At 39.6% G+C, this 25,366-nt stretch overlaps 1 protein-coding gene across 1 annotated transcript in view; it reads right to left on the bottom strand.

Annotated features, from left to right (window-relative positions):
• LOC128378982 (voltage-dependent T-type calcium channel subunit alpha-1I-like) overlaps positions 1-19,349 on the bottom strand; it is a 112,280-nt gene extending 92,931 nt beyond the window's left edge. The window contains exon 1 of the mRNA XM_053338576.1: positions 19,102-19,349. Within this exon, the coding sequence (XP_053194551.1) occupies positions 19,102-19,349 (248 nt within the window). The remainder of the gene's footprint in view (positions 1-19,101) is intronic.
• Positions 19,350-25,366: the final 6,017 nt, after the last annotated feature.

The raw sequence follows: 25,366 nt of genomic DNA, 5'->3' as shown, positions 1-25,366 counted from the left end.
GGCGAAGTCGTAGTTCGTGAGGGGACACTAGAATGACAAGCTGTGTGTGTGTGTGTGTGTGTGTGTCTGTCTCTGTCTGTCTGTCTGTCTCTGTGTGTGTGTGTGTGTGTGTGTGTGTGTGTGTGTGTCAGTACCTATTAATCTAATATCTCAACCACAATGCAACATTTTTTAAATCAACCATTTCTAACCACTATTTTTCTGCTATCCTGTTGTAATTCAGACTAAGGTAGCTCACTGGTTAGCTAAAGCATTACCAAGGTCAGTCATTGCAGCTCAACTGGTTCCATTGATATTAATAGGCACTGGCAGTGACTGCACCCTGTGGGATCACATCTCTGCAGGTTGGCAAGCACAGGTATGGGCAAGCACAATATGCACAAGCACACAAGCTTGCACACGCACACATGAAGGTACACACACACAGAGCACACTTGGATACAAGGACATCGGAGCAGACAAGCACAGACTCAGAGGCATAAAGCACACACCAGTTCACACATGCTTTCATATACACATGACAAACACACAGAAGGAGTGAGGAGATGCAACAAACTGTGGCGTTTCTAGCAGTATTTCATGTTATTTTGAACAAAAAAAATCACTTTCAATATATTTTTTATTTGGTTCAGGCATGGTGTACCAACTCTCACAATAATTCAGTGAATTTATACATGACGAAAATTCTCTTTTACCCAGTTTGTTATCTATTTGTTGATGTATGAATAGAGAACTTGCTCTCAGTAAATTTTCAAGTCTTTATGAGATAAAATCTCAAGTGTGTTAGTAAGTATGACAGAAAAAATGCATCTTAAAAGGAAAATTCCTTTTAACCATCTGACAGCCACAAATCAAATGCAGAGTACTGCAGCTGTTCACTACTGACGCATTTATAATTAATTGAAGCTCGGAAGTGAATTAATGTTAACACTTTTTCAAACTCAACATTACACATATTGAACAGAAGCTCTACCGTCTGTCATTTTGATGGTAAAAATGGATGAGCTTCTGTTTGTTAATATTGAGCTCAATACATACCCTGAACAATTAATTGTGTAATTACTACCATTCAATATCACTGTTGTCCCAATTTACCATGGCATCTACTCATTGACTTACTGATGGCTTCTGTGAGTGATGTCTGTCACACTGACAGCTCTTTCCCACTTTGTCTCTTTTACTGTTACACCCTCTTCCATCTGCCTCACGTTGCCTTACAGATGGCTCAAGCAACTGCAACTCATTATGCAATGGTGCAAAAAAACTACATAAGAAACTGAAGAAGAGAGGCTCGGAGAAAGAAAGAGTGACAAAACTGGGCAGGCAATGAAGCAAGGGAGAGAGAGAAAGAGATTGAGTCCCATATTAATTACATGTGGCAAGGAAGCAAATTCAGCACATTTCTAGGAGTTACTTACACATCAGCAGCAACTGTCTTCTATTTGATGTCTTTCTAAAGAAACATCCCCATTTATTGAGTCCTTAACTTAGAGACATATTGGTTGACATCAAATAATTACATTCTCTGCCCATCCCCCCTATGTAATCTGTATCTGGGAAATGCACGAAAATGGAAAGTGTATACCATTTGATCAGCTAGACTACCTCTGGAGACTGTCTGACTTGTATTGTGACTGGATCCAAGCCAGGTGTAAAATCTGTGCAGTGATCAAATTCTTAAGAAGAAAATCCACCCAACATATTGAAGGGTCACCTAGCTGTGCCTCTTCCTGCATTTTCAAATGTGCCCATGAAATGCTACAGATTCAAGAAAACAGCAGCATCACCTCCCTTGACCTGGAATGCACCATGTTTCTTGAAAAGTTTGCCATCTCTGCCTGTATGCTAGACTGCATACTGAGATGACATTGCAAACAGAATGCAGATAGAAAGAATGTTTAAGAAAGGAGACATATTCTTTTACTCATTATTTGTTAATTTTATAGTCATGATTTTGGATGTTAAACATGAGGTGAGCGTATGAAAAACACATGTCAAACATAGCCTTTCTGTAGTCTTTGTTGCCAAGTTTGTTCCATGGTTGTTCACATTGTCCACTCTTACTTATATTTTGGATCGGATTTGGGCTCAAACATGTATGACAGTCTTCATAATTGCAAGAAGTCAGAACAGAGTGGGCTCATTGGGGAGCCTAAAAAAGACAGGCTGAACTGAGGGGCTGCATAAAGGGTTGGTATAAGATGAAAAGTATGTTTTTTGTAACTGTTAGCCATGCAAAGATATTGCTGTAGAGCCCCAAAATATACAACTGTAAATGCGTATGATATGTCCCCTTTAATACTAGTTAAAAATACAAAGGCTTATGATCAGATGTCACAATCCAGATAATGTATCCAGATACAGTTTGCATGTCAATATCAGCTGTAAATGTGATTGGTGGATCGGTGGTTATGATCTTTTGATGAAGGTGACAATTTTTGATGGAAGGCTCATTGCAAACAACATTGAAATCCTGAACATACATCAAAAACATGCAACGGTAAGAAAATGAGAGCACTCAAGGTCATTCATTTTAACACACGTATTGAAAAGGAAACATATACAGTTTGCAAAGATCCATACAAACCACTGAAATCCATTAATAAGGTGTCCTCTGTGAACCCGTATAACAGGCACATTTCACTGTATGCATTCTGATCAATAACCTATTGGACCACTAAATGACAAGAGGCTGTGGCCAGATGGGTATTAGGTAAGCTGGAGGTGTATGTGCACTGTGGGTGTTGGTAATAGGATGAAGGGTGATAGTATCATTCCACAACCACATAAAGTACACATGCACACATAAACTGAGCACACACATATTTCTGTAACATTAAACATTAAGTTCAATGTTAATCGTAACACAGAGAAAAACAAATGAGTGATGAGGAGTAGGAGTGAGAGAATGTGTAAGTGAAACAGATGGAGTGGAAACAAATGTATTGTGATAACATCATTTAAACAGTGCTTGGCTCTCTGAGGGCCCTGGCTGCCTTTGCATTCCCTCTCACACTCGTTTGGGAAAATGGCCAAAAGGATGGGCCAAAAGGACACGCACTCGCTCTCTCTCTCTTTCTCTCTCTCTCTCTCTCTCTCTCCCCTGCCAAGAGACTAAATTGTACAGAATTGTGCTGTCAAGTCTCATTTGTGAGAGAAATAGCGCACTGGGTATTACTCGAAGACAGCAGGTTGTTTAGCGAGTTCTGATGAATCATGTTATTTTCATGTGCAGTTCTAGAGGATGATAATACATGTGGTCTTAGCTGAAAGAGAAAGAAAATGCGTGTGTATAAAAAAAAACTATTTGCGTGGACAGATGTAAGTTTGTATATGCGTATACTGCATAAACACACACACTCAACCAAACATCGTAGGAACCTTAATTGAGGTCAGTGGTTTTTAGTAGGTTGCAATAAAATCAGGAGCAGAAGGTGACATGTCAATCATTTTTCCCAAGCCCATGTCAGGGCAAGGTCAACCAATGTAGCCAAACTGCACATTTCTGTATAATATGGGGTCAACGTAGGGGGCTTTTTTTCTTTTTCAGCCAAATTCAGTAGTTCACAGTTTGCATCATGGTCCCTTTTGCTGCCAATTCCTCTGCTGGCCTGGGGAGGGTGTAAAATGACGTGCCTGCTTTGACACACATGGAGTTGCCAGACAAGCAGAATTTTGCTTGAGAGAGTGTAACATGTGCAGATAGTCCTGCCAAGACTGTACAAGGTCTGTTCAGTCACTGAGGCTTTTCTACCTTTATTAGATGGACAATGTAGATATAATAGGAAATGAACTGAGGGAGAGATGGGGACAACATGATACAAATGTACACTGCCATCTTAACTGTTAGGCTACCTGAGCACATCACCTTGTTTTTTACTTGTCCTTTTTCTTTTTTTTCTCCTTGAGGCACCTTTCACCTACATTACTATATCTCCACTGAGTTCTTCCACTACTCCCTGAGTGTATGACTCCTCTATTCCTCATTTCTTTGTTTCACTCTTTCCCTTCCTTCGTCTCTGAGCTGATTTCACTTGAGCTTGTTGCAGTTCTGTCAGTGACTCAGCCGCTAATTCAGTTACATGACAGTCTACAGAGTTGTTGAAGAAACTTACCAAGTCAGCTACTTGGGGAGAACATCAAAAGCTGTATGGTTATGTGTGTTTGTGTGTGTGTATATGTGTGTGTGTGTGTGTGTGTTGGTAAGTTTAAAGTCGGTGTTTAATGACCTAAGCCCCAAGGCTCATTTGAGCTGCAGATACCAGCAGTCAACTAATGTCCAAACATCTGGGTGGTCTCACACACACACACACACAAACATATACACACATGAGGGCTGAGCTTTTATCACTGGCCAGCGGAAGGCTTTAAGCATCCGCCCTGACAGATGCCGCCTACACATCATCATACACACGCACGCACAAACATGCACACAAACACACACATACATCATATCCAGTGGAGAAGCAAACACTGAAGAAGGATTTAGAGAGTATGATCCATATATGTGTAACATATATCTGACAGCTAGGATTATGTGAATATATGAGAGTGAGAAGAGCGCAAGAGAGATAGTAGTGTGTGTTTGTGTGAGACAGTGACAGAGCAGGGCCATTTCAGCAGGTCCCCAGCGGTCACTAACTCTTTCTCACCTCTCCTAGCTACATATCTTTCTTTCCTCTCCTTGATACTCCCTCTACCACAACTCCACTCTCTCGTTTTTTTTTTCTCCCCTTCCCCCACTTTTCCATCTTCTTTCAGTCCTCCAGAGCTGGTGGAGCGATAAAGGAATATACCCAAGAGAGAGTAAGGGTCACCGGACAGAAGTCAGGGAGGTGGCTGAGGTCAGTGTTGAAAGGGCACGTTACGGATACAGTCAAGGTGTGGAGATAAAATCATTTAATCATAAAGCCATGATGCAGCTTTGTCCCACTAATCTAAATTCTTTCACTGTATAAAATATTATATTCACCTGCCCTTTCCATGAAACACACCTCAATTCACTTCAGTGCAAAAAAAGAGATATATGCAGCTGGTGTGAAAACATAGAAGAACAATTTAAAAAATGTATCATTACAGTTTGTTATTGCACTGCACGTTCTAGACATGTCTTACAACAGTAATGCATCGTTGCAAAGCCGTAATTAGAATTAGAGTAGCATTTGTCACGCACAACCTTGCATTTCGAAAAATATTAGGTTTTGATGAACTTTAAAAATGTAATTTCAAGCTTGACAAAAGTGCATTTTTATGAGTACATATTACTGATATAGCCTGAAAGACTAGGGACAGTTTAGATGCAAGCTATTCAAATGTTTTTTTTTGTGGGTTAATGTCCCATATTAAAGCAAATTGCTCACTTTTTTACACATCCAGCAATACGACAACATGGACTATAAAATATGTCACCCTGATATCATTTTAAACCAATTTTCATAGTAAGAAAGTCAAATGTTTATCAAGATAAATCAAATGAGATGCATTTTTAATCTGATTTCAGTTCCTGATCCACACAGCTCTACACTGTTTATATTAGATGCACTCAGTCAAGCCATATCCTCTCTGCATCTTATGGTTTTTATGGATTTGGTACCAAATGCACCAAATCTGGGAGTGCAATCTCTGTTATTTGTCTGTTTGAACATTTCTGTGTGCCACACGTTTCTAACTTCATTTAGTCTCTCTTCTTGTTACTTAGACCTTTTGTCTCTTTTTTTCCTGATCTCAGGGTAACTCTGCCCTCCTTCCCACTCTCTGTCTCTCTCCCTTTAACTGTGGAAGAGGTCTGAAGTTACAGTCACCAGAGCAATTAGAGACTTCATGTTCCTCCTCACTGTCAAGAGGAGGCAAGGATACACACATACACACATGATGCTTACACACACACACACACACACACACACAAACACACACACCGCCCGTCCTCTGTACTGACAGACACTGGGCAAAAGTTCACTCTGCCACTGTGCTAACTATCTCCCTTTCTCTTCCTCTCTTTTCTTCTTTAACACTGTCTCCTTCTCACGCTCTGCCTTTTCAAGAAAAGTGCTAACTAGCTATCTCTCACATCTTCCCCTTCTCTCTTTGCCCGCCTCTCTAAGGGCTATCATCCTTCTCTTTCGTCTCTGTCTTTTCTCTTTCTCTTTTATCGTGTCTTTCAGAGAAAAGCTACAGCTTGTCCTTCACTCGGTGTCTCTCTTTTGTGCTTCTCCCTAACTCTTCGCCCCTCCCTGTGTATCTACACAATAATTACCCCTTCTCATCTTCCACTGCCATCTTTCTCTCTCCATTCTCTCATTCTGTTATCTTGCTCTGCTCATTACATACAGTACCCATTTCCTTCATTTTCAGTGTGTCATACGTATTTCCATTAAATCTGTAAACGTTTTTGCAGTAAATTTGATATTTTGTGACTTGAGTGACTTCAGTGAGTCACTGAACATGCGCAGTGCTGCAAAAATACATACTGCATCCTCAAATGACCTGAACATGAACACTGTGGTTGCAATTACTTGAACAAATATTAATTTAACACCTCTAATGTGTCTATTTCTTGGTAATGCTTTTCTCAGTTCTCAAAGAAATGAACTGAAATGAACATGAACCCGACAGGCAAGACCCTCAATCAAGTTAATTTCACTATACATAAGCTTCTTTATCATGTCATATTAGATCGATACAGTGGGCTTTCCACAAAAACATCTTGACTTGCACACTCATCTTAATCTTAAAATGTTCTCATCTATTAGGCATTCGTGAAATGTTGCCATGTTCTAATATCAGAGCGCCTTGAAGAAATTAAATTCCTCCATCTGTCAGCTCTGTGAAACTCGCTTTGATCTCTCCCAGGTGAACACCGGCTTGGCCATAAACCTACTACACTCTCTTTTTATCAAGGGAAATGAGAGACCTAAGATGGCAATCCTATATCGCACCCATTGTGGTCTTGTGGGCAGCTGCATGTCATTCATCCTTTGCAAAGTGCAGTAAGGTCACCATCACACATACTGTAGCAACTCTGGGGAAGAATCACACACTGCTTCATGCAAACTTGTGATCACTGATGCAGTGAGTATCAGTCACCCACTAGAGCTCTAGAAGGGGAACCCCAATTTAAGGTCTGTTTCAACTGTTTGAAAGGTGCTGCCAGATTTCCATGACTTGACCTCCAACATGTAAAGATGCGTCTGTGGGAGATTCATTTGAGCTTTGCATAATTGTGACCCATGACGCTCATGCCTCATATAGCCAGGACACAAAGAGAGATACCATGCTCAAAGGCACTAAAAGGGCATGTGATCTGTTGGTCTCCTTGATATTGTAATGAGTCTTCTTGGTCTGCTAATGTGCTCATAAGTATTCATTACTAAGGGGTGGACCTCAAAGCCTGAACAGCAAGTGGGCAAATGGTTCATGCTGAAAAATACTGACAATCAATCAAAAAGCAGAATATTCATAAACATCCCTTAGTGACTCACGCTATCCTCTCACGCTTCCTGCAAACCTAAAAAACTGGACTGGAAATGTTCCCAGGATTCATAATAGCTGTTTGTTCTCCTTTGTAAAACATTATGTCTTTGACACAACCTCACTCTCCTTCCAAAACAGTAAACAGCACAGCCAGGTTTCATAATTACCTGTTTATCATTCTATTATCTAAAATATACAGTCTGCAATATACACTTGTTTAAATGTTATGAATCATTGTGTTTATGGCTATTTTTTCTCACAATCCTGTTTCTCATTTTAGAATTAATAATCTACTATTTGTGATTAGAAACGTTTCCATATATGTATATAGTAATACGAACTATGGTTTGACATGTTTAAGCATGCAACTAATGTTTGCTATTCATTGTTTTCATAGCATCAGCCATAGGCGACACAGAAGAATTTGCTCTGAAAAGACAAAATGTATTTCCCAACGTTAGGACAGACTGTGAGCTGTCACGTTTGATTTATTAGTAATTCTGTCTGCTGGCATTTTAGCTTTCTAGAGTAACAAGACAAGAACATTTTGAGTAGAATAATTATTGCTTTGCTTATCTGTAGCTGTCTTTAGAGCTGCCTCTGGTAATAACCATAGAATTCATATTCAAACTAATAACATGTAAGCTTTTTGCTGCTTTTGTTGAAATCCTTTTGTATCAGGGTGGGTGCTACAGTATGGAGAGTTGCCCTCTTGCTCTGATGGAGGAAAAGAAGCAAAATACAAGTCAGCGTGCATATTACATATTATATTATACGATGTGAACTAGCTTTAACTTTTACGGCTGGCTTGTCACTAATTTAGTTCATTTCCATATTGCACTCAGTCAATTCTTGCACAAAACATGTATTGACTTTCCAGAATGTTTAGTTAGTTCAGAATATTTGCAATTCTGCTAATCAGTATAGTGTCATGTATGTACACATGAATATTATGCATATTATTCAATTCAATTTCATTCATATTGTGCCAAATCAGAACAAAAGTTATCTCAAGGCACTTTTAATAACAAATACATAATACAGTACAGTCTACCATATACCTAATGTTCTTGCTTGGTTTGGTAGTAAATCTACAGTCACTAAAACACATATTGTCCTATTGTTGTGGTCAGATCTACGTTAGATTTCACAATGATCGCTCAGGAGTGCCGATCATCACGTTTCTACATATACGCTCCATGACATAATTCAGCTGCAGTCTCATAAATGTCCGCCTGAGCAGGGATGGAGAGGTCGATACGGTGACATCAGCAGAGATATGGACAAGCTGTTGGTCTCAAGCTGAAGCAGCATGCACAACAAACATGTTCTCAGAACACACATACAATAGCTTTCACCATCACGTGCCGCCGATGGATGACTTATAAACATAATATTGCCTTCACTGAAGATTCCAATTCAAGGCTGACAACTAACAAAAGGACAGGTAGCTACTCATCATAACCTCATTTCGGCATCATTATTGTGCTCACTGTTACTTTCCTTACTCAAAAAAACCCATATTGTTGAGGAAAGCTCTGTATTGGAAAATTTCTGATCTGTTCAGGAGAGTTTTAGGGAGGTCGGAAGCAAAGAACAGACTCACTGTAGTGCAGAATGACTCATACAATTTATATAGCACTTTGTGGATAATAGATGAGGAATAGCAAACTACAAAGCACTCACTTGGATAAAATGTACCCTGCAGTTAGTAGTGATGGAGCCATTAAATGACTTATTAAATTCTCTCAAGAGTCCCATTTGGTGTAAAGCAATACTTCTGAGTTGAGCTGACATAAAAAGGAAGATACGATTCTTTCATAAGTTAAAAAATAAGGCAGCAAAAGTGATGGTCACAGGCGGAAAACAAAAAGAGAAAAAGAAAATGACTTGTTCATGTTTGTGTGTAGATGCAAGCATACAGTATATGTTGTCTGTGTGTGTGTGTGGATATGTGCATGGGCTTCTCTGTTTTTGCACTCCTGACATTTTATCTGTGTGGTTTATCCAAAAGCAATCTGCCCTGCTGTTACTGAGTTCAGACAAATGGGCTCTGCTGTTTGAAGTATTGCTGCAATACAGCATATAGCATAACACAGTGCCGAAGCAGTAGGCGGATAATGTCAGCCAGTCATCTGAATGTAATTCTCTTCGAAGAATATGACATTGAACTAACCCATAACCCAATTATGGATGCAATTCAGGAATGGTGTCTACATAATCCATAATCCAACAGTGGGATATCATGATAACACACGCACATTTGTTAACACGGACTGGTGCATACACATGTGGACACACGGCACAGTATAAGTACAGACAGACACTGGAGATAAAATAAGAAAAGAGAAGATTACAGAAGAAGAGGAACGGAATATATAGAGGACATCTTAAAGGTAGACTGTGCAGTTTCTGACCTCTCCTAGAACTATGGAGCAGAACTTTATGGCATGGGTCCCTGTTTTGATTGCCTCGTGCTCATGATGCAATACATAGTCCTGCAAATAATTTCACACTATACCAATTATCTACAGGTGGCACAATGCACCAAGTATGCAGCAATGTGTCAAGTCAAGTCAGGGAAGAGCTAGCAATCATAAATATAGACAATGCAGGATTTTTGAATACTTAAAAAAATCTGTTTGTTTTATGAGGAAGGTCTTTTCACACTTGTTAGATCTCAAGGATACACACAATGCGTTTTGGTAAGAAACACTTACTCACACAGGGTAAACATCACTTTTGATTATTTAAGAGAACATTTTTCAATTCAAGGTTCCTCCTAAGTACATACCATTTCTTCCTAGATTACATTCCTAGCAAATTGTTCTCAAACACACTGCACATGGAGAAGAAGTGGACTGAGTTGGAACAGTGAAGCAAAGGTAAATTCACACATTCAAGTTAATTCAAATATCCAACTTAATTAAATGATTCTTGGACAATGATTGCATTAGTTCTGTGAAGTCCTGATGCTTCTTCAGATTATAAGTAAATGGAATAAGAAAGATGAGGTGAGTGGCTAACACAAAGTAGCATTTCCTGTTTTAGTATTCTTATTAAAACCCTCTACCTCACGGTGCTGTAGTATAAAAAGCACATGTTCATTGCAACCTAGCTACTGTACTTTTAAAGAGTAATGCATGTAAAAGAGGTCATGTAGCGTATGTATACACTGAGATATGGTACTACAGTAGTCATTAGAGTCACTTTAAGCCCTTCATCTCTTCTCCAGTGTTTCCCTCTCATCTCTTCCTCCTCTCTTAGACATTATAGGCACTAATGGAGTTTGGACTAGACCTGAGGGAAAGGAAATATAGGGAGGAGTGCAAGGAAAGAAGTAGAGAGGGAGGAAGGAGGAAGTGAGGATGAATGGAAACAGTATTGGTACTAGTATTCACATGAGCATGCATGGGGTTGTATTTTGGAAGTGTAAGCAAGTTTTATTTGTGCTTTACAGAGGTTGTTTCATTAATGTTTGCACGTCTTTTAAAAAGGAGACTTTCCCTGGGGTAAAAGGACAACAGTTCATACACTTACTTGAAGCAGAGGCTCATTAAAAAAAAGTGGAGCACTAACAATATTGCACAAGATGAAGGCAAAATGGAAATGTGAGGAGACGTCATCTTAAGGAAGAGGGAAATGGATGTATGAGTAAAAAGTGATTGAATCTGAGAGTGTGAATAGAATAGAAAGCAAAAAAGAAGAAATGACAGAAAACAGACAGGAGAACAAGCACAAGATGAAAGAAAGACAGAGAGTGCCACTGAGAATTAAAGACAGACTTTTGATGTTCTTTAATAAAGCATCCGTCAAAACAAGTGGAACAACCATTCAACATGCACACACACACACACACACATACACACACACACACACACAGTCATCAAGTTGCACACCTCACAGCAAGTGTCATTACAAAGAAAAAAAAAACAGAAGTCTCCCATGTAGCCCCACAGCAACTTTTCCAACTAGAACCACAGGAAACCGAAGGACACAAAAGCAAAAGTTGAGAGAAGGGAAAAGAATAAAAAGCAAACCACAGAAAGACAGAGCCAGAAGGTGAAACGAGAGAAGGTGATGTGTCCCAGGTGTGTGCTCTATCCTCAGCAGTAGTTAAGAGCAAGGCACGGCAATGCCTCAGCCATCCGTCACCATGGAGATAACAAGCTGTCAGGGCTAGAGAGGATCATGGGCCACAGAGGCCGGTCACTCTGCTTGAACACCACAAGAGCCAATCAGAGGAGAAGGGAATGCGGTGAGAAAATGTGAAGAGAAAGATAGTCACTGGTATCAAGCTCTACGGTGAAAAAGGAGAGGAAAAACAAGAAAAAAAAGGACAGAAGCCAAGAGCAAAGAAATGACAGAGGGAGGAGAGGATGACAAGCGGTAAGTAGCACAAGGTGGAAAGGATGAGACAGTGTCAGGACAACGATTATGTCAGAAAAGAAAAGACAGAGAAAGAAATATATAACGGAAAGGAGGTGAAAATATTTTTAAGTGAGTGTAATTGTAACAATGTTTGGATGGAGAAAGAAAAAGGACAGAGCCCAGAGCTGAGATCACAATGCTCTGCTTCTAAACAACTGGAATACACATCCCAACACCCCCTCTGAAATGCTGTAAGTGCAAGTTATTATTACGAATTTGAAAATATAGCTTAAAATGCCCCTATACAGTAGAAAATGCCCATTTTGTAGTTTTAACTTAGAAGCCTGGGATAAGTAGTACAGACAAGTTGCAACAATAAAGGAAGTTGCACACACACAAAAAAAAGTTCAACAAATAATTTCAAAAGGAGAAATCTGTGTTATTTCAGATGCAGAATAGTTTTAAAGAATTAAACAGTAAGATAACATAACATAACAACTCCACAGATGAAATTGAACCTCCAAACAAGTCAGTATGTGAAACTAGAGAAGGAAAAATTGCTGTCTATCTTTCTTTTTGTTCTTAGCCTGAATAACATGTTGACAAGTCAAGTTTCACTGAATGCAGCTAATTGCAATGTCTGAGGTATAATAGAGTTTGAGTGACCTGACATGTTTTCATCTCGATCTGTAGAATAAAGCTTTGATGAGAGGTAATCTTCACAACATAACTAAGACAAGATGCAACACACTGGCTGAATGATATGTTGCCCTCTGTGCGCACAGAATTATAGTCTCTTCTCTCCATAGACTGACCAGGTGACACGTGTTTGGTGCAGATGCTGATGAAGTGAGTTAATTAAAAGCAACTGAAATTAACACAATTTGAGAAGGGTGAAGAGCAACAGATATATTTAGATATGGGTGTGCCACTGCCTGTGTGTATACATATATCAGTGAGTATGTGCATGCATATGTTTGTATAGTGCATAAATCTCTGCCCTTCACTGCACTGTAATGAATTCATTCACGGTTGAGGGGAACTGTATCAGGGCCCACATCTGATCTGCTATCAGTCTCAGCAGGAGTTAAGTGACAGGCGTTGCAGTTTCTCTAAATTGGTATAAGGACTGGCAGAGCAGAGGGAAGAACTTCTACTTAAACATTTGTCAAAATAGAGACACAGAAATATCAGTCTGCAGATCAGATGTAACGGGGGTTTATCATGCACATGTCCAGGTCTATACTTTTATTCCAGGCCTCCATTGGGATATCTCAGCATGATTGACAGTTCAAAAAACTCATTTCTTATCTTATCATTTATCTTATAAAGACTCCATATATAAGTAATTTCTAAGCTGACGTGCCAGATGGTTTGTTACACAGAATCATCTGAGTTGTTCTTGGAAACTGTTTGGAAAAGGCCAGGCAGTTTCAAAAAATACTTGGCAGGTGATTGGATGAACCATCTGTCTATTACCGTCTATCACTGACTTACCCTGTTAGGCAGCTGGATTCATGATACTGATTGTTCTAAACCACCAGTGGTGCAGACATGCGCGTGTAACCTGAAGTGACATTGTGATGTCCTAATCTCATGAATCCAGCTGCCTCTCAAAGTAACCTCAGTTCAGCCTCTGTCTGAAACAGGCCATTTTACCTCCTGTCACTTTAAGACCTCTCTCCCAGTGACTCCACTCTGTTCTGATTGGCTACCTTCCAGAGGCTGCATCTCGGCCCAATTCCAGCTACTTCAGGAGGCTACCTAAACAAACTGTATTAGTAGGAACCTTCTTTACTCAAAATGTAAATCTCTCAAATACATCAAGACATGTTTAAGCCCAATTCTTATGTGAATAATGCCAGTGGAAAACACCAACAACCTCTGGAAGAAACTATAGAGTGGATGATGGTTTGTCGATACATGAGCAATCTGACATAAGTTTGATTAGGAAGTTTAGGTAACTTTTCAAGAGCCTAGCTTTTGACTTGCAGGGAGAATTTTACATATGGTCACCTCAAGTTTGACATCTTTGACTATGTTTAACATAGACATCCAATATACAATCATAACAGTCTATAAATGACTGAAAATCCAAAAACATGTTATACACATCTCTGTCATGACAGAGTGTATAATACAGTTAGGCACATTTGTGTTTTTCTTCGCCAGCACAAATATCTGGCTATTACAAAGATTGAGTAGGGTATGTGGAGGGGGATGAGTGGAGGAGGCAGAAGAAAGAAAAGGAATGACACGTAGACAGAAAATGAGGAGAGGGAGTGGAAAGGAAGATAATTAGGGTGCAACAAATAACCGATATGAATCGGAAATCGGTTTTGATTTAAAAGATGCAAGTGCATCTTATTCTCTGTTTCTCTCTCTCTCTCTCTATTCCATAAAACTCTCACAAGACTCATCATAGTAACATTAAGATAGCGATCTGCTAGCGAGGGGGAGAAAAACATGTCGGATAGAACAGAACACTTGATAAAACCGTTGAATCTGCAGTGAATCGTATTTAATCAAACCAAATTGAATTGTATTGTATCGAATCATTCCATTTTAAAATGTATCGTTCCTGAATTACATGTCACCCCATTTAGATACATATCGGATCATCTTATATTGGAGACACACACCCGTGGAAGATAACAATAAATTGGGAGTGGATATGGGCAATTACATGACTAAACTTTGTTGTAAGAGGATAGTTGTGAAATTGAATAAACCTTACATGATATGAAATATTAGTACCAGCATATGTGAACCACGGGAATGAGGTAAAAGAGTATGAAGACTATGAGAGAGAAGGATTGTGCTACTGTAAATTGCATGGTATAGCGCGTGAGTGTGCACTTTGAAGAGCAAGAACAATAGAGAGAGGGACAAGAAGTGTGTGGGGTGCAATGTAGAGAGGTGCTCCAGGTGCTATGCTGCAGGCAGGCGTGGGAGAGCATCTGTGTGTGTGTGTGTGTATGTGTGTGTGTGTGTGTGTCTCACAGCTACAGAGTGGTGGACAGAATTATTGATCTGGTGAAATAACCACTTATTTCCCCCTCTTCACATACACAGCTTCATACTGTATTTGGTCAGTACATAAACAATCCAACATATATATACTGTAAATACACAGCACTGTCTACTTTTGTACGATCAATGCACACAGACACACAAACAGGTACAAATTCTTGTTAAGCTGCAACAAACATCAAACGCCAAACTCTTGCTCCAGTTTAAGTTCTACACACACACACACACACACACACACACACACACATTTTGTTATTCCTGCACAAATAAGGGCATAAAGCTTGTGAATAGACTGTCATCACACACACATACACACATATGCTTCGGCAAGCTTCAAAACTGTCTATACTAATGCAGTCACAGCAGGCAAAACTAACACATCACTAACCGCCATGGTGATGGAAATGTGTGTTTTCTTGCCTTACTAGCAGAGGAAAATCACCTAAGCTACAGCAATACCAACCTTCCTGTGAAACACCACACACACATTCAATATTTTTCACCCTTCACAGAATCACTTTATACATATACACACACACACACACACACACACACACACATATATAGACATAGGTGTGTGTCACTGTGTTTTAACTTGCTTTGGGTTTCAGCCACCATGAGTGTCCAGCAACCAATTTGCTGCAATAGAAGCTCAGCCGATGTGAAATACGATTTAAAATGTGTGTGTCCTTGTCCCTGTGTGTGTGTGTGTGTGTGTGTGTGTGTGTGTGTGTGTGTGTGTGTGCGTGCATGTATGCATCGGCATGTTTTTACCCTGTGGCATGGGGCCAACTGAGAGTAGCAGAGCTCAGCCATTAGCAAGCAGTGTAAAATCCTCCTGAAAACTCTTTTCCTCCAAACATCAAACACAGAGTCTGAAAGGCAAACAGACAGTCTCCCTGTCCAGTTTTATCTTTCTGACTGCATAGATTAATTCAGTTTCATTTTCTAGCAATCCATTTGTTTGTCTGTAATACAAACATTACCATGGTATTAGTCTCCCCTCACGGCTCACTAAAAATGCAAGGGATGAATCAAAAGTAAATCTCGTAACTTACAAGGCATTTCATAGACTTTTGTCTCAATACTTCACTAAATTTCTTTCAGAAAAATCTTTCTTTGTGGCAATATTCAGGAATATTCCATAATCACAGGTTGTTATTTTTGGTTCAAGAAGGCCGGTCTTATGTAATATTAGCTGACCTGAAGGCAAACAGCAGGAGGAGAGTACAGATATGGTTCATGAGAGAGTGTGACGGACACTGAATGATAAGCATCATTTCTGAAGTGGCCCAGTCAGCCCAGGTCTGCATCCTTTTTTGTTGATTGGCAGCCAAAGGCGTTCAGGTGATGTATTGGCCTGTTAGTAGCCATGAGGCTCAGTGTTAATCCAAACATTTTTAAATAATATATTTTAAAAAACAAGTTGCAGACTAAATTTAAAAAATGTAGCCAAATAATACACTTTCTTGTCCATGTATGTGAAAGCACATTAGTATTTAATTTCCTAAATTCTCACTCCTTCTATTTAGTCACTCATGGTATTTTAAAGGACAGATTCACCATTTTTTCAAGTCTGTCTTAACAGTCTGATGCCCATATGAGACCTGAAATATGTTTTGCTTGCTGTAAGCAGTCTTCCTGTTCATGCGGTAAATTTAAAGATCCGTTAATAATCCACTTTCAATGTGAGTAATGGGCGACAAAATCTGCCATCCTTGTTTTGAGGGAAAAATGGATTTAAAAGTGAACTGAATCAAATATGAGGCTTCAGAACATAGAGAACACTTAAAGTGGATATTTTCCACAGTTACAGTCTTTTTAGTAAACATTTCCCTCTTTGTGTCTTGATGGACAGCGTGTGTCAACTGCAGTAGAAGGATTGTAACAAAAACAGGGAATTTGGCACTAACGTAACATACGTAAGTGATATACGTTTATCAATGAGTCAGGCATTTATAGGAGAGAGTAATCCACCTAAGAAGATTTCCCTGCCAACTTTAGGAAACTTAGGTCCTTAGGAGAAACACTCTGTCTATCTGGCACCTCCTACTTTGGATAAACAATGTGTTGTATTATAACAGCTTACAATGGTTCATTAGTTCCTGGCATAAATGTGTTCATCAGCTTTTTTTTTTTTTTTGTCATGTTTTGCAAATATACACAAACAAAATACTGGCATTCAGATAAGTCTTCTTATATACTGTGGACAAGCAAATGCATTTCAGCTAAAAGCCATCATCGACATGCAAATATTCACATACATATACACATCCCCTTTGAGCAGTAGCCAGACACTTGACACACACTTGAGTAATAACACACATGCCAAGCTTTGAAAACATACAGTAGTTGCAATATGTTTTCTAGTGAGAACAGATGTACGGGGGGGTGGTCAGAAATAGGCTAGAGATAGATGTTAACGCTATGATGATACTGCTGGAAAGTTGGAAAGCACAGAACAAGAATGCCTGTCCCTAAAGTCTCTGCTGTTCTTCACACATGACAATGATAAGTCATGTTTGGGGTGATTTGAACTGACCGACTGACCAAGCAAAGGGTCTTACTGACATTACAATCCTTAGAGCCCTGCACTCAGACTAGCGGGAGTAAATAGGGCCATAGTCATATTTCACTTAGATGTACACACACACACACACACACTCACACACATTCCTGCAGCAGTGCGGCAAGCAGCCCAGTGTGGTCTTGTCTGTCCCTAATGTGAAAGGATCATCCTTAGTCCCATCGCCACTGTCAGTGTAGCCAGCAAACAGACAACTGCTTGTTCTGGGCTAAAACCACACACACTCACACACACACACACACACACACACACACACACACGTTCCATTGTTCAAGCCATCCAATGCTGATCACAGCAGTTGTGGCTGTATAAGGATGTCAAACACACTTACTTTGAGAAGATTCTGGGATGTCTGCTGTACCGTGGTAGCAAATCCACAAGATAAAGGACTGAGGGTGGATGATGGGGGGTTGGTGATGTCAGAGTCAAGATGGATGAAAATGTATCAAAAGAACACAGACAGAAGATACATTTACAAAAGAAATTCACAAAGAAGACAAATGTAACTCTGTAAAAGTGGATGACGGATAAGCAGAAAAAGACTCTAAATAAGGAGGGACTGGATATAAAGGGGAGGAGAGCACCAGTGTTACATAAGGAGATGAAAAGAGACCTGAAGATGGACTGAATGCTGCATGAAAGGTGTTTCAATGAACAGAAGAGGGAAAGAATGATGGGAGTGATTTGAAGAAGAGGGGGATAGATGAAGTTAAACATGTATGTTGCTCAAAAATATGTCCAATGTTTAGTCTAAAGACGTTTGAGGTGGTTTGTATGTAATGTAAAAACTACCATTCACAGATTGAAGAGTTAAAATTCATGTACTTAGAGATGATTTATGAGGACAGGTAGGTGATTATTAGGTTTAGAGAATGATGAAGATTAAGGGATAAAGTCCAATTAAGTTCAACTGAAATCAAATTTACTTTTTTTATGACTGCCACAGCGTATGTGCTCTGTATATTGCTTGTCCTGTGTTCATCTCCAGAAAAAAAATACAAATTTTATAGTTTTTGGTTTCATTATGGCAAGTGTGTAGTTTGTCTATGCACAACTTGTTTCCATTCAAGCAGTCCGATCTTGCACAAAGCAGTAGCATTAGCTTTCTATCATTGGCACAACTGTCATACTACTGTAAGCGTAATAGCATCCTTCTACACAACACAAGTCCCTGAACAACAACCCACATTAGCTTTCCTACAATTTAACTTATAAATACAAACACACATATTGTCCTGCACCTTAGTATGTTGAATAAATCAACAAACAATCACTGCTAGCGTCAGTTGACATGCCAGATACTGTAGCTAATTGGCGGTTCAGTTGCAGCACGTTAGACATCACGTAAACATACCTGCAAATATCTTCTGGTCCTTACTTTTCAAAACCACTGCTAACAACACACTGTCTGCCAATGAGTTTGTTTACTTTGTCTCTGTTGTCCCATTGGTGCTACTGGAACTTAGCCTGCCGGCTGCTGTCAATTACACACTGAGACAGCCCTCCAGCCTGCTGATATTTACTCAAAGACCATTTTTCCCTTTAAATAAAAAACAACAAAAACATATTTTTGGATGATGATGATTTCAGTTGGACTTTCAAGTTCAAAGGGGCTATTCTACCAGTAAATGAAAGGATATGGGCTGGAAACCATACGGATGCACCAGTTGCGAGGACAGGTGGTCTGCTTGAGGCAGAAGAAGACCACAGGCGCCAGCTCTGGGAAGGGCACCACAATAGTGCTTAGGTCACTGCCGATACTGACATCGTCACCTGGACCCACTTCCTCAATGATGTCATCAGCCTGCGCCAAGCCATATTCCTCACTCTGCCCTGGCACTGCTGAGGAAATGCTCCCCAGCGGCACAGGACACTTCTCGCTCGTCATGGCAACCCAGGTGAGATCTGAAAGATAATGTGAGATGACACTGAGATTAGAGGGATTAAATGATTCATTGAATGCGTATATTTCATGAATGTTTCATTGGACAAACAGGCTTTTGGCTTTGCAGTAAACTCATGCAGACTTCTAATTCACCATCACATCATAACATCATCTAACAAGTCACAGATATTTAATGCATGTTGTTTTTGCCTTTTTCATCCATGAAAGCATATTCTCTTAAAAAGTCAATTTACTTGCTTGCTTATAACAATCACCTCTCACAATCAAACACACACAGAGGGGAACGAAAGCATAGAGGAAACAGTCATTGCACATTCATTGATGATTCCTGTTTAGCCCCATCACAGTGTTGTGGAAGACAAAATAACTTTCCATCTCTACCACTTAGCTCATCAATGGAATCACTTTTATTTGTGGAATAAACACAGACACAATGTGTGGTTTTGCATACGCTACTGCAAAATTGCACATACCTGTGTATTTATGTTTATTTTAGCAACGGAAAGAACAATACTGTGTATCACTGGCTTTCAATATAACAGCTTGTATATGGGAAAGGAGCGCTGTGATGACGTATTGCTGGCTTGGAAGTCCAAATGCTGTGTTTAAAACTTCAAAGGCAAACACATAAATAATACATGAAGGAAAGAAAGACAGAACGGCAAAAAAATGTTGTTCTTTTGGCTCAGCCAGCCTTACCCGCACATCAAACCATTGAGCCGGCCAGCAAGTCAACCAGTAGCAGCTGAGGCCTACAGTAAGTGAATGCATAATAAAACACTGGACTTGGTAGTCGTCTTGCTTTTAACTTGCAGCCAAAGGAAGCATCCAGCAAGAGGCATGGAGCCAAGCAAAGGCTGGACATGTGCATAACTGGACATATGCACAGTCTTACACACATACCCACACTCACACTCACTCATACCCACACACACACCACACACACACACCCACACAGTCATAGACAAGATGTTATTGTCTATTTAGGCTTTCACTAATGCGTAGCAAGAAGTAACATGAGGACCATATTCGAGACAGCTGCATGACTATTCTAAGCTGCGTGAGCATGTGTGAATGTTCGTCTTCAGTAATTAATTGTGATTTTACGCACGTATGTGTACAAACATGCATGCGTAGGTGTGGTTGGCTTTATGTGGTCGAGGGAATGTGTTTGTTTGCGCTTAATCCTACTGTAGGATTAATTTCCAGTGGGGGAGAGCAGACTTTGTTTTTATAGGGTAATGATATTAACGACTATCTATTATAAGCTAAGAAAATAGGACAGTGGTGATTTAGTAGCCAGTGTCTCTCACAGTTTCAGAGCTTATCCTCTGATGAGATGTTAAACCAGGCGGAGATATCAAAAATATTAGAAAGAGGAAAGTCAGCCACCACGCACAGCGATGTATGCTGATAGGTTAGGTGTCTCTGTCTGTGCCTGATAATCATCTATTAGTGTGTATCCATTTATTATCTCATGTGTACAGTCCGTACAAACACATACTGTTTGTCAAGGCAGGTTATTGTTTTGCCTTTCCCAAACAGGCCTTTCAAATTAGCTTTACCATGGCAACAGCTGCTTCCCATGGAGGCAGGAAGTTTACTCTCACTCTGCTGTGTTTTATTTCCCATGACAAAGCCTCTTAGAGAGGCCGTGCAGCTATTACCAGCGACTACAATTAAGCAAGAGACAGCTTTGCAAAAATGGTTGGATAGAGTTTGTTTTATTCTGTTTAAGAACATTTGTCTGTGTGTGTGTGTGTGGGAGGGGGGGGGCATTGCTCTTATGTTTGTTCATGTTAAAGAAATCTTTCATCTAACTTAATTTACTTTTGCTCTCTTATCATGGTGTATTCCTGCATGCTGGGTAAGCTTACCCTCAATGTATTTTTGTGTATAATGATGATGACTGATACATGCATGTGTATGTAACACAGATAAAGTGAATGAGAAAGAGAGACTATGCACAAGGTCCTCACTACTGTATCAGCGCTCACACACACACACACATACACACACACACACACACACACACACACACACACACACACATTCACACTCTATCAACATACGCACTCTCATACATTAACACCCTTAATTGGGGTAGCGGATATACAGTCACCCATTTAGCTGCACTATGAGCTAAAGGCTGTGCTTTGGCTATGGAAAAACTTGCTTCCCCCTCCCACACACACTCACTGCGACAGTCTGAGACAGACACAGGACGAGGCTGGATGGAAAACAACCGTGAAACATACTGTGGATCCATAAGGGACTTGAGCAACACATTCTTCATTACAATAATTTCATATTGCCAAATTGAAGAAAAAGCTAACGTATAATACCCAAGGGAAGTAATGACAAAGATTTTTAGTGAGTATTAAATGAGCTCAAAAGGGAAGGCTCCAGATAAGGAATTGGAGGCTTAAAATAAAACAAGATTCCCAGTGTCCTCAGATGTGTTATTAATGAATTAATTATAGATAACGCCCGTAATGTACTTTCAAAGCAGGATGTTCCGTGTACGTGGTTCCTTAAAGATTCCTCCTTTCTGCATGTCCAAGCTACAAGCCAGCGATTGTGAAGCAAACATCTATTTCATTCAACTGTTTTCAAAATGTCACTGGCTGACCACGTAAAGTGAATGTGAGTATTTAATGAACTGATGAAGTTAGGCAGTACTGCCGAATTCCATTTAGCTGCTTCAGTTTCAGGGTCTTGGAATCTTGCATGCTGGTCACTACAGACAAGTTTACCATTTGCAAACAATTGAGGGTGTGCTTGCAGTAGGGGGGGTACAAAACTCATGCCACAATGTCACCCTGGCTTATATACGGACATTGTCAGTAGAAAAAAAGTAACTTGCTAGAAACCAGTAATATTATTGTAAATGGCTAAATTTGTCTGTGGCACTCAATTTTTGCATTTCCAAACCTTCTACAGTACCATGACATATTCTGGTGAGAAATGGCAACCAGTAGCAGTGATAATGCTAACCCAGACTACACAAAGTTACTTCTACAGGTAATGAATAAACATAGCCTACTGGGTATTGAAAGGCAGCAAGAGTTAAAAGTACAGAAGTTTTTAGCATAAAAAAGGTAGAAGTGTATGTTAAGGGGATGACCCTTCCTCATTGGGCATGTAGGCATGTATGAAAATCCTACTGTTTCCTCAAAATATACCAGACAATATAGATAGCATTGAATAAGTATTATTTATTATTATTATTTATCACACACAGGATCATAGATAAAGAAGCAAACATAGAAACAACATAGTGCATTTTCCATCCAAAGCCATCAGTCTGCCACCTCGATCAGTGGGGTCACTACTGAAATGAACTCTAAATGTGTGTTAAACTGACAATACTTCACCAAAGTCTTGATATCAAAGCCTGACAAACGTTTGCACAGTTAATTTACCAGCCGTTAACACTCAGGAACAGAGAGCTGTCTTAAATCCTAAAACAGGGTCAGGCTCTGTGTGAAACTATTCACCACAGTCAGTACTTTGCATCAAATAAAATCTGGGGCTCTGCCCAGATCAGTAGATGCTAACAACTAATTTTGCACTCTGAAGTGAAAGGGAGGCTTGTGGTTGCTCGACTATGAGGCGCTAGAGCTGAGCAGAGATTTAAACAGATTTATCTTTTATACATTTTCTTTTTGGTCAGTTTCAACTTAAAAGTACAGATGATTCAGTTAATTTGGAGAATTAGTCAACATAGTTTTCTGAGGGCTTCATAGAAATGTTTCAATTCCAAATTAATACTAAGCGAAGAGAATATTTCGGAGGAAGAGGATTTTTCACACAACAACAATAATTAAATAATTTCATAAAGTAAGATAACCACTAAACAGACAAGAATCTGGATGATTTTATTCTATACTTTTGATTAAAGCAGTTGTATAGCTTTGGGAGGCAAGTCCAAATCTACTGTGAAAAATCAGGACTTCTGGGAATGCACTGATACCATATCTGACACGCTGTAGCACATAATCCTGAGTTTCTACAGGAAAAAGTTATTAAAAAGTGCCTCCATGTAATATTGTATTGTGAGTTTCAGAAGTTACAGAGATTGGTGTGGAAAGTTGCAAGTACAGGGGAGGATGATTTTTTTTCTCTCTTTTTTTCAGCAAAATAGAAGCGTGCATGAGTATGTATGCTTGTTTGTTTGTTTTAGTGTGTGAGTGTGTGTTGGTGTATGTGTGCCTCTGTGTGTCAGGTGATTTGGGACAATGCTGAGCCCAGCACAGCACTCAAAGACAGCCAGGGATCTGACTGTCACGCTGACTTAACACAGCACCCAGCCCTAACGTCTCTTAAGGTCTTTCGCTCACTGTGTCAAAACATAGTGAAAGAAACACAATATTATCAGCTGAGAACACACACACGCACATACAGTCTTGAGTGAATGAGCAAAATGAGCGAGAACATTGAGCATACAGTATGAGAAAAAACATGGGGCAGATCCCTGATGATTGTTACTGTCCCAGATGTATGTGTGTGTATGTGTGTGTGTGTGTGTGTGTGTGTGTGCGCGTGCCTCGGAACAAACATAATGCACCATTGGACTATTCAGCAACAGACAGTGGCTAATGCTATTAGAATCACTTCAGGGCAGGGATCCCTTGAGAACACAAGTTACGCTACAGAACCCATGCACAAACACTACACACACGCCCTCACTATTCACACACGCTCACACACACTCCCCCCGTCTCGTCAGCTATGTCAGGCAATTTTTCATCCAGTGACCTGAGACAAACCAGTTTTGACACCTATTGCTGACTGATCAAAACAACACATTATTTTGTTAGTGAGGCTAGCAATATATTCAATGAGAGAATATAATGCATTTATAAAGTAGCCAGTGACAGAGGAGCCAATGCGGAATAAGACGGCCGGCTTTTTGACAGCACTATAAAATACCTTCTAAAATGTGATAAATGTGACTCGCATAATGGAGGAAGAACATAATTCCCACTTGGCAACTTTACCTCACCACGTAAACGTTAATATTTCAGGGCGATTGTGATATTTAAATATGTCACAATAAATGGACTTATGAGAATGATGAAACACCTTTTAAAATTTCAGTTGTACCGCATCATACATTATACCAGCCTGGCTCCACAGCTCATGTGCTTTACTTATATCTTAAGAAAAAAGAAGAAAACAAATCAGTGTAATCCATCACCATTATCACAGTATTGTTTGCTGTATGTGTCATTTGTTTAATTCAGTTTCTTTCCTGAGAGGGGTTATAATATCACTAACCACTGCAGAGAAATGGGTTGTTAACCTGCAGCCACAGACAGTCACTTAAAGGTATTTCTGTCTGTAGGTGACATATGGGTGACAGACCCAGCAGTGTTACCCTGACTCGGCAGAATGGCCAGATTGGCCCAGACGTTTGCTATGGATCACAGACCAGCCGAGTGGGCAGATTTACCCTTAACAGCCATTTTCTCTGTGAAGGTAACACTTCATTGATCCATACTGATCACAGACTGCCCAAAATGAAAAGTTTCTCAGAATGCAATTGTCACATTTTTTAATTCAACAAAAGTTATTATTTGTGGAAAATGACTAATACAAATATAATTATCACAAGCGTTTTAAAATGTAGTGATGCAAGATTTCATACACTGAACACTGAATCAAAATGACCCATGAGTGTTGATGATCAGTACTGTTACCGCTGAGAACACCCAAGTAATTTCTCATTACTGACTGACATAACCTACGGTGCCCTGGTTGGGTCATGGAGAAAAAAAAAACTAATTTCTTCCTCTGATTTAATCTTTTTTGCTCTCAAATTAATAATTTGTGCTGTCAATTTAATAATTTGTATGCACAGATTATTTAATTTCTGCTTTCATATGATCTATTTTTCCTGTCCCTTGTAGAGGTCAGCAACACATTCTGTCAGAAGAAGACATTTCCCCTGTAATGACAGATACTTCTTGATGTGCTAAAGAATGGTGAATGAA

The sequence above is a fragment of the Scomber japonicus genome, chromosome 18, assembly GCF_027409825.1.
Source record: "Scomber japonicus isolate fScoJap1 chromosome 18, fScoJap1.pri, whole genome shotgun sequence".
Lineage (NCBI taxonomy): Eukaryota > Metazoa > Chordata > Actinopteri > Scombriformes > Scombridae > Scomber > Scomber japonicus.
This window is presented reverse-complemented; position numbering and strand designations above follow the sequence as displayed.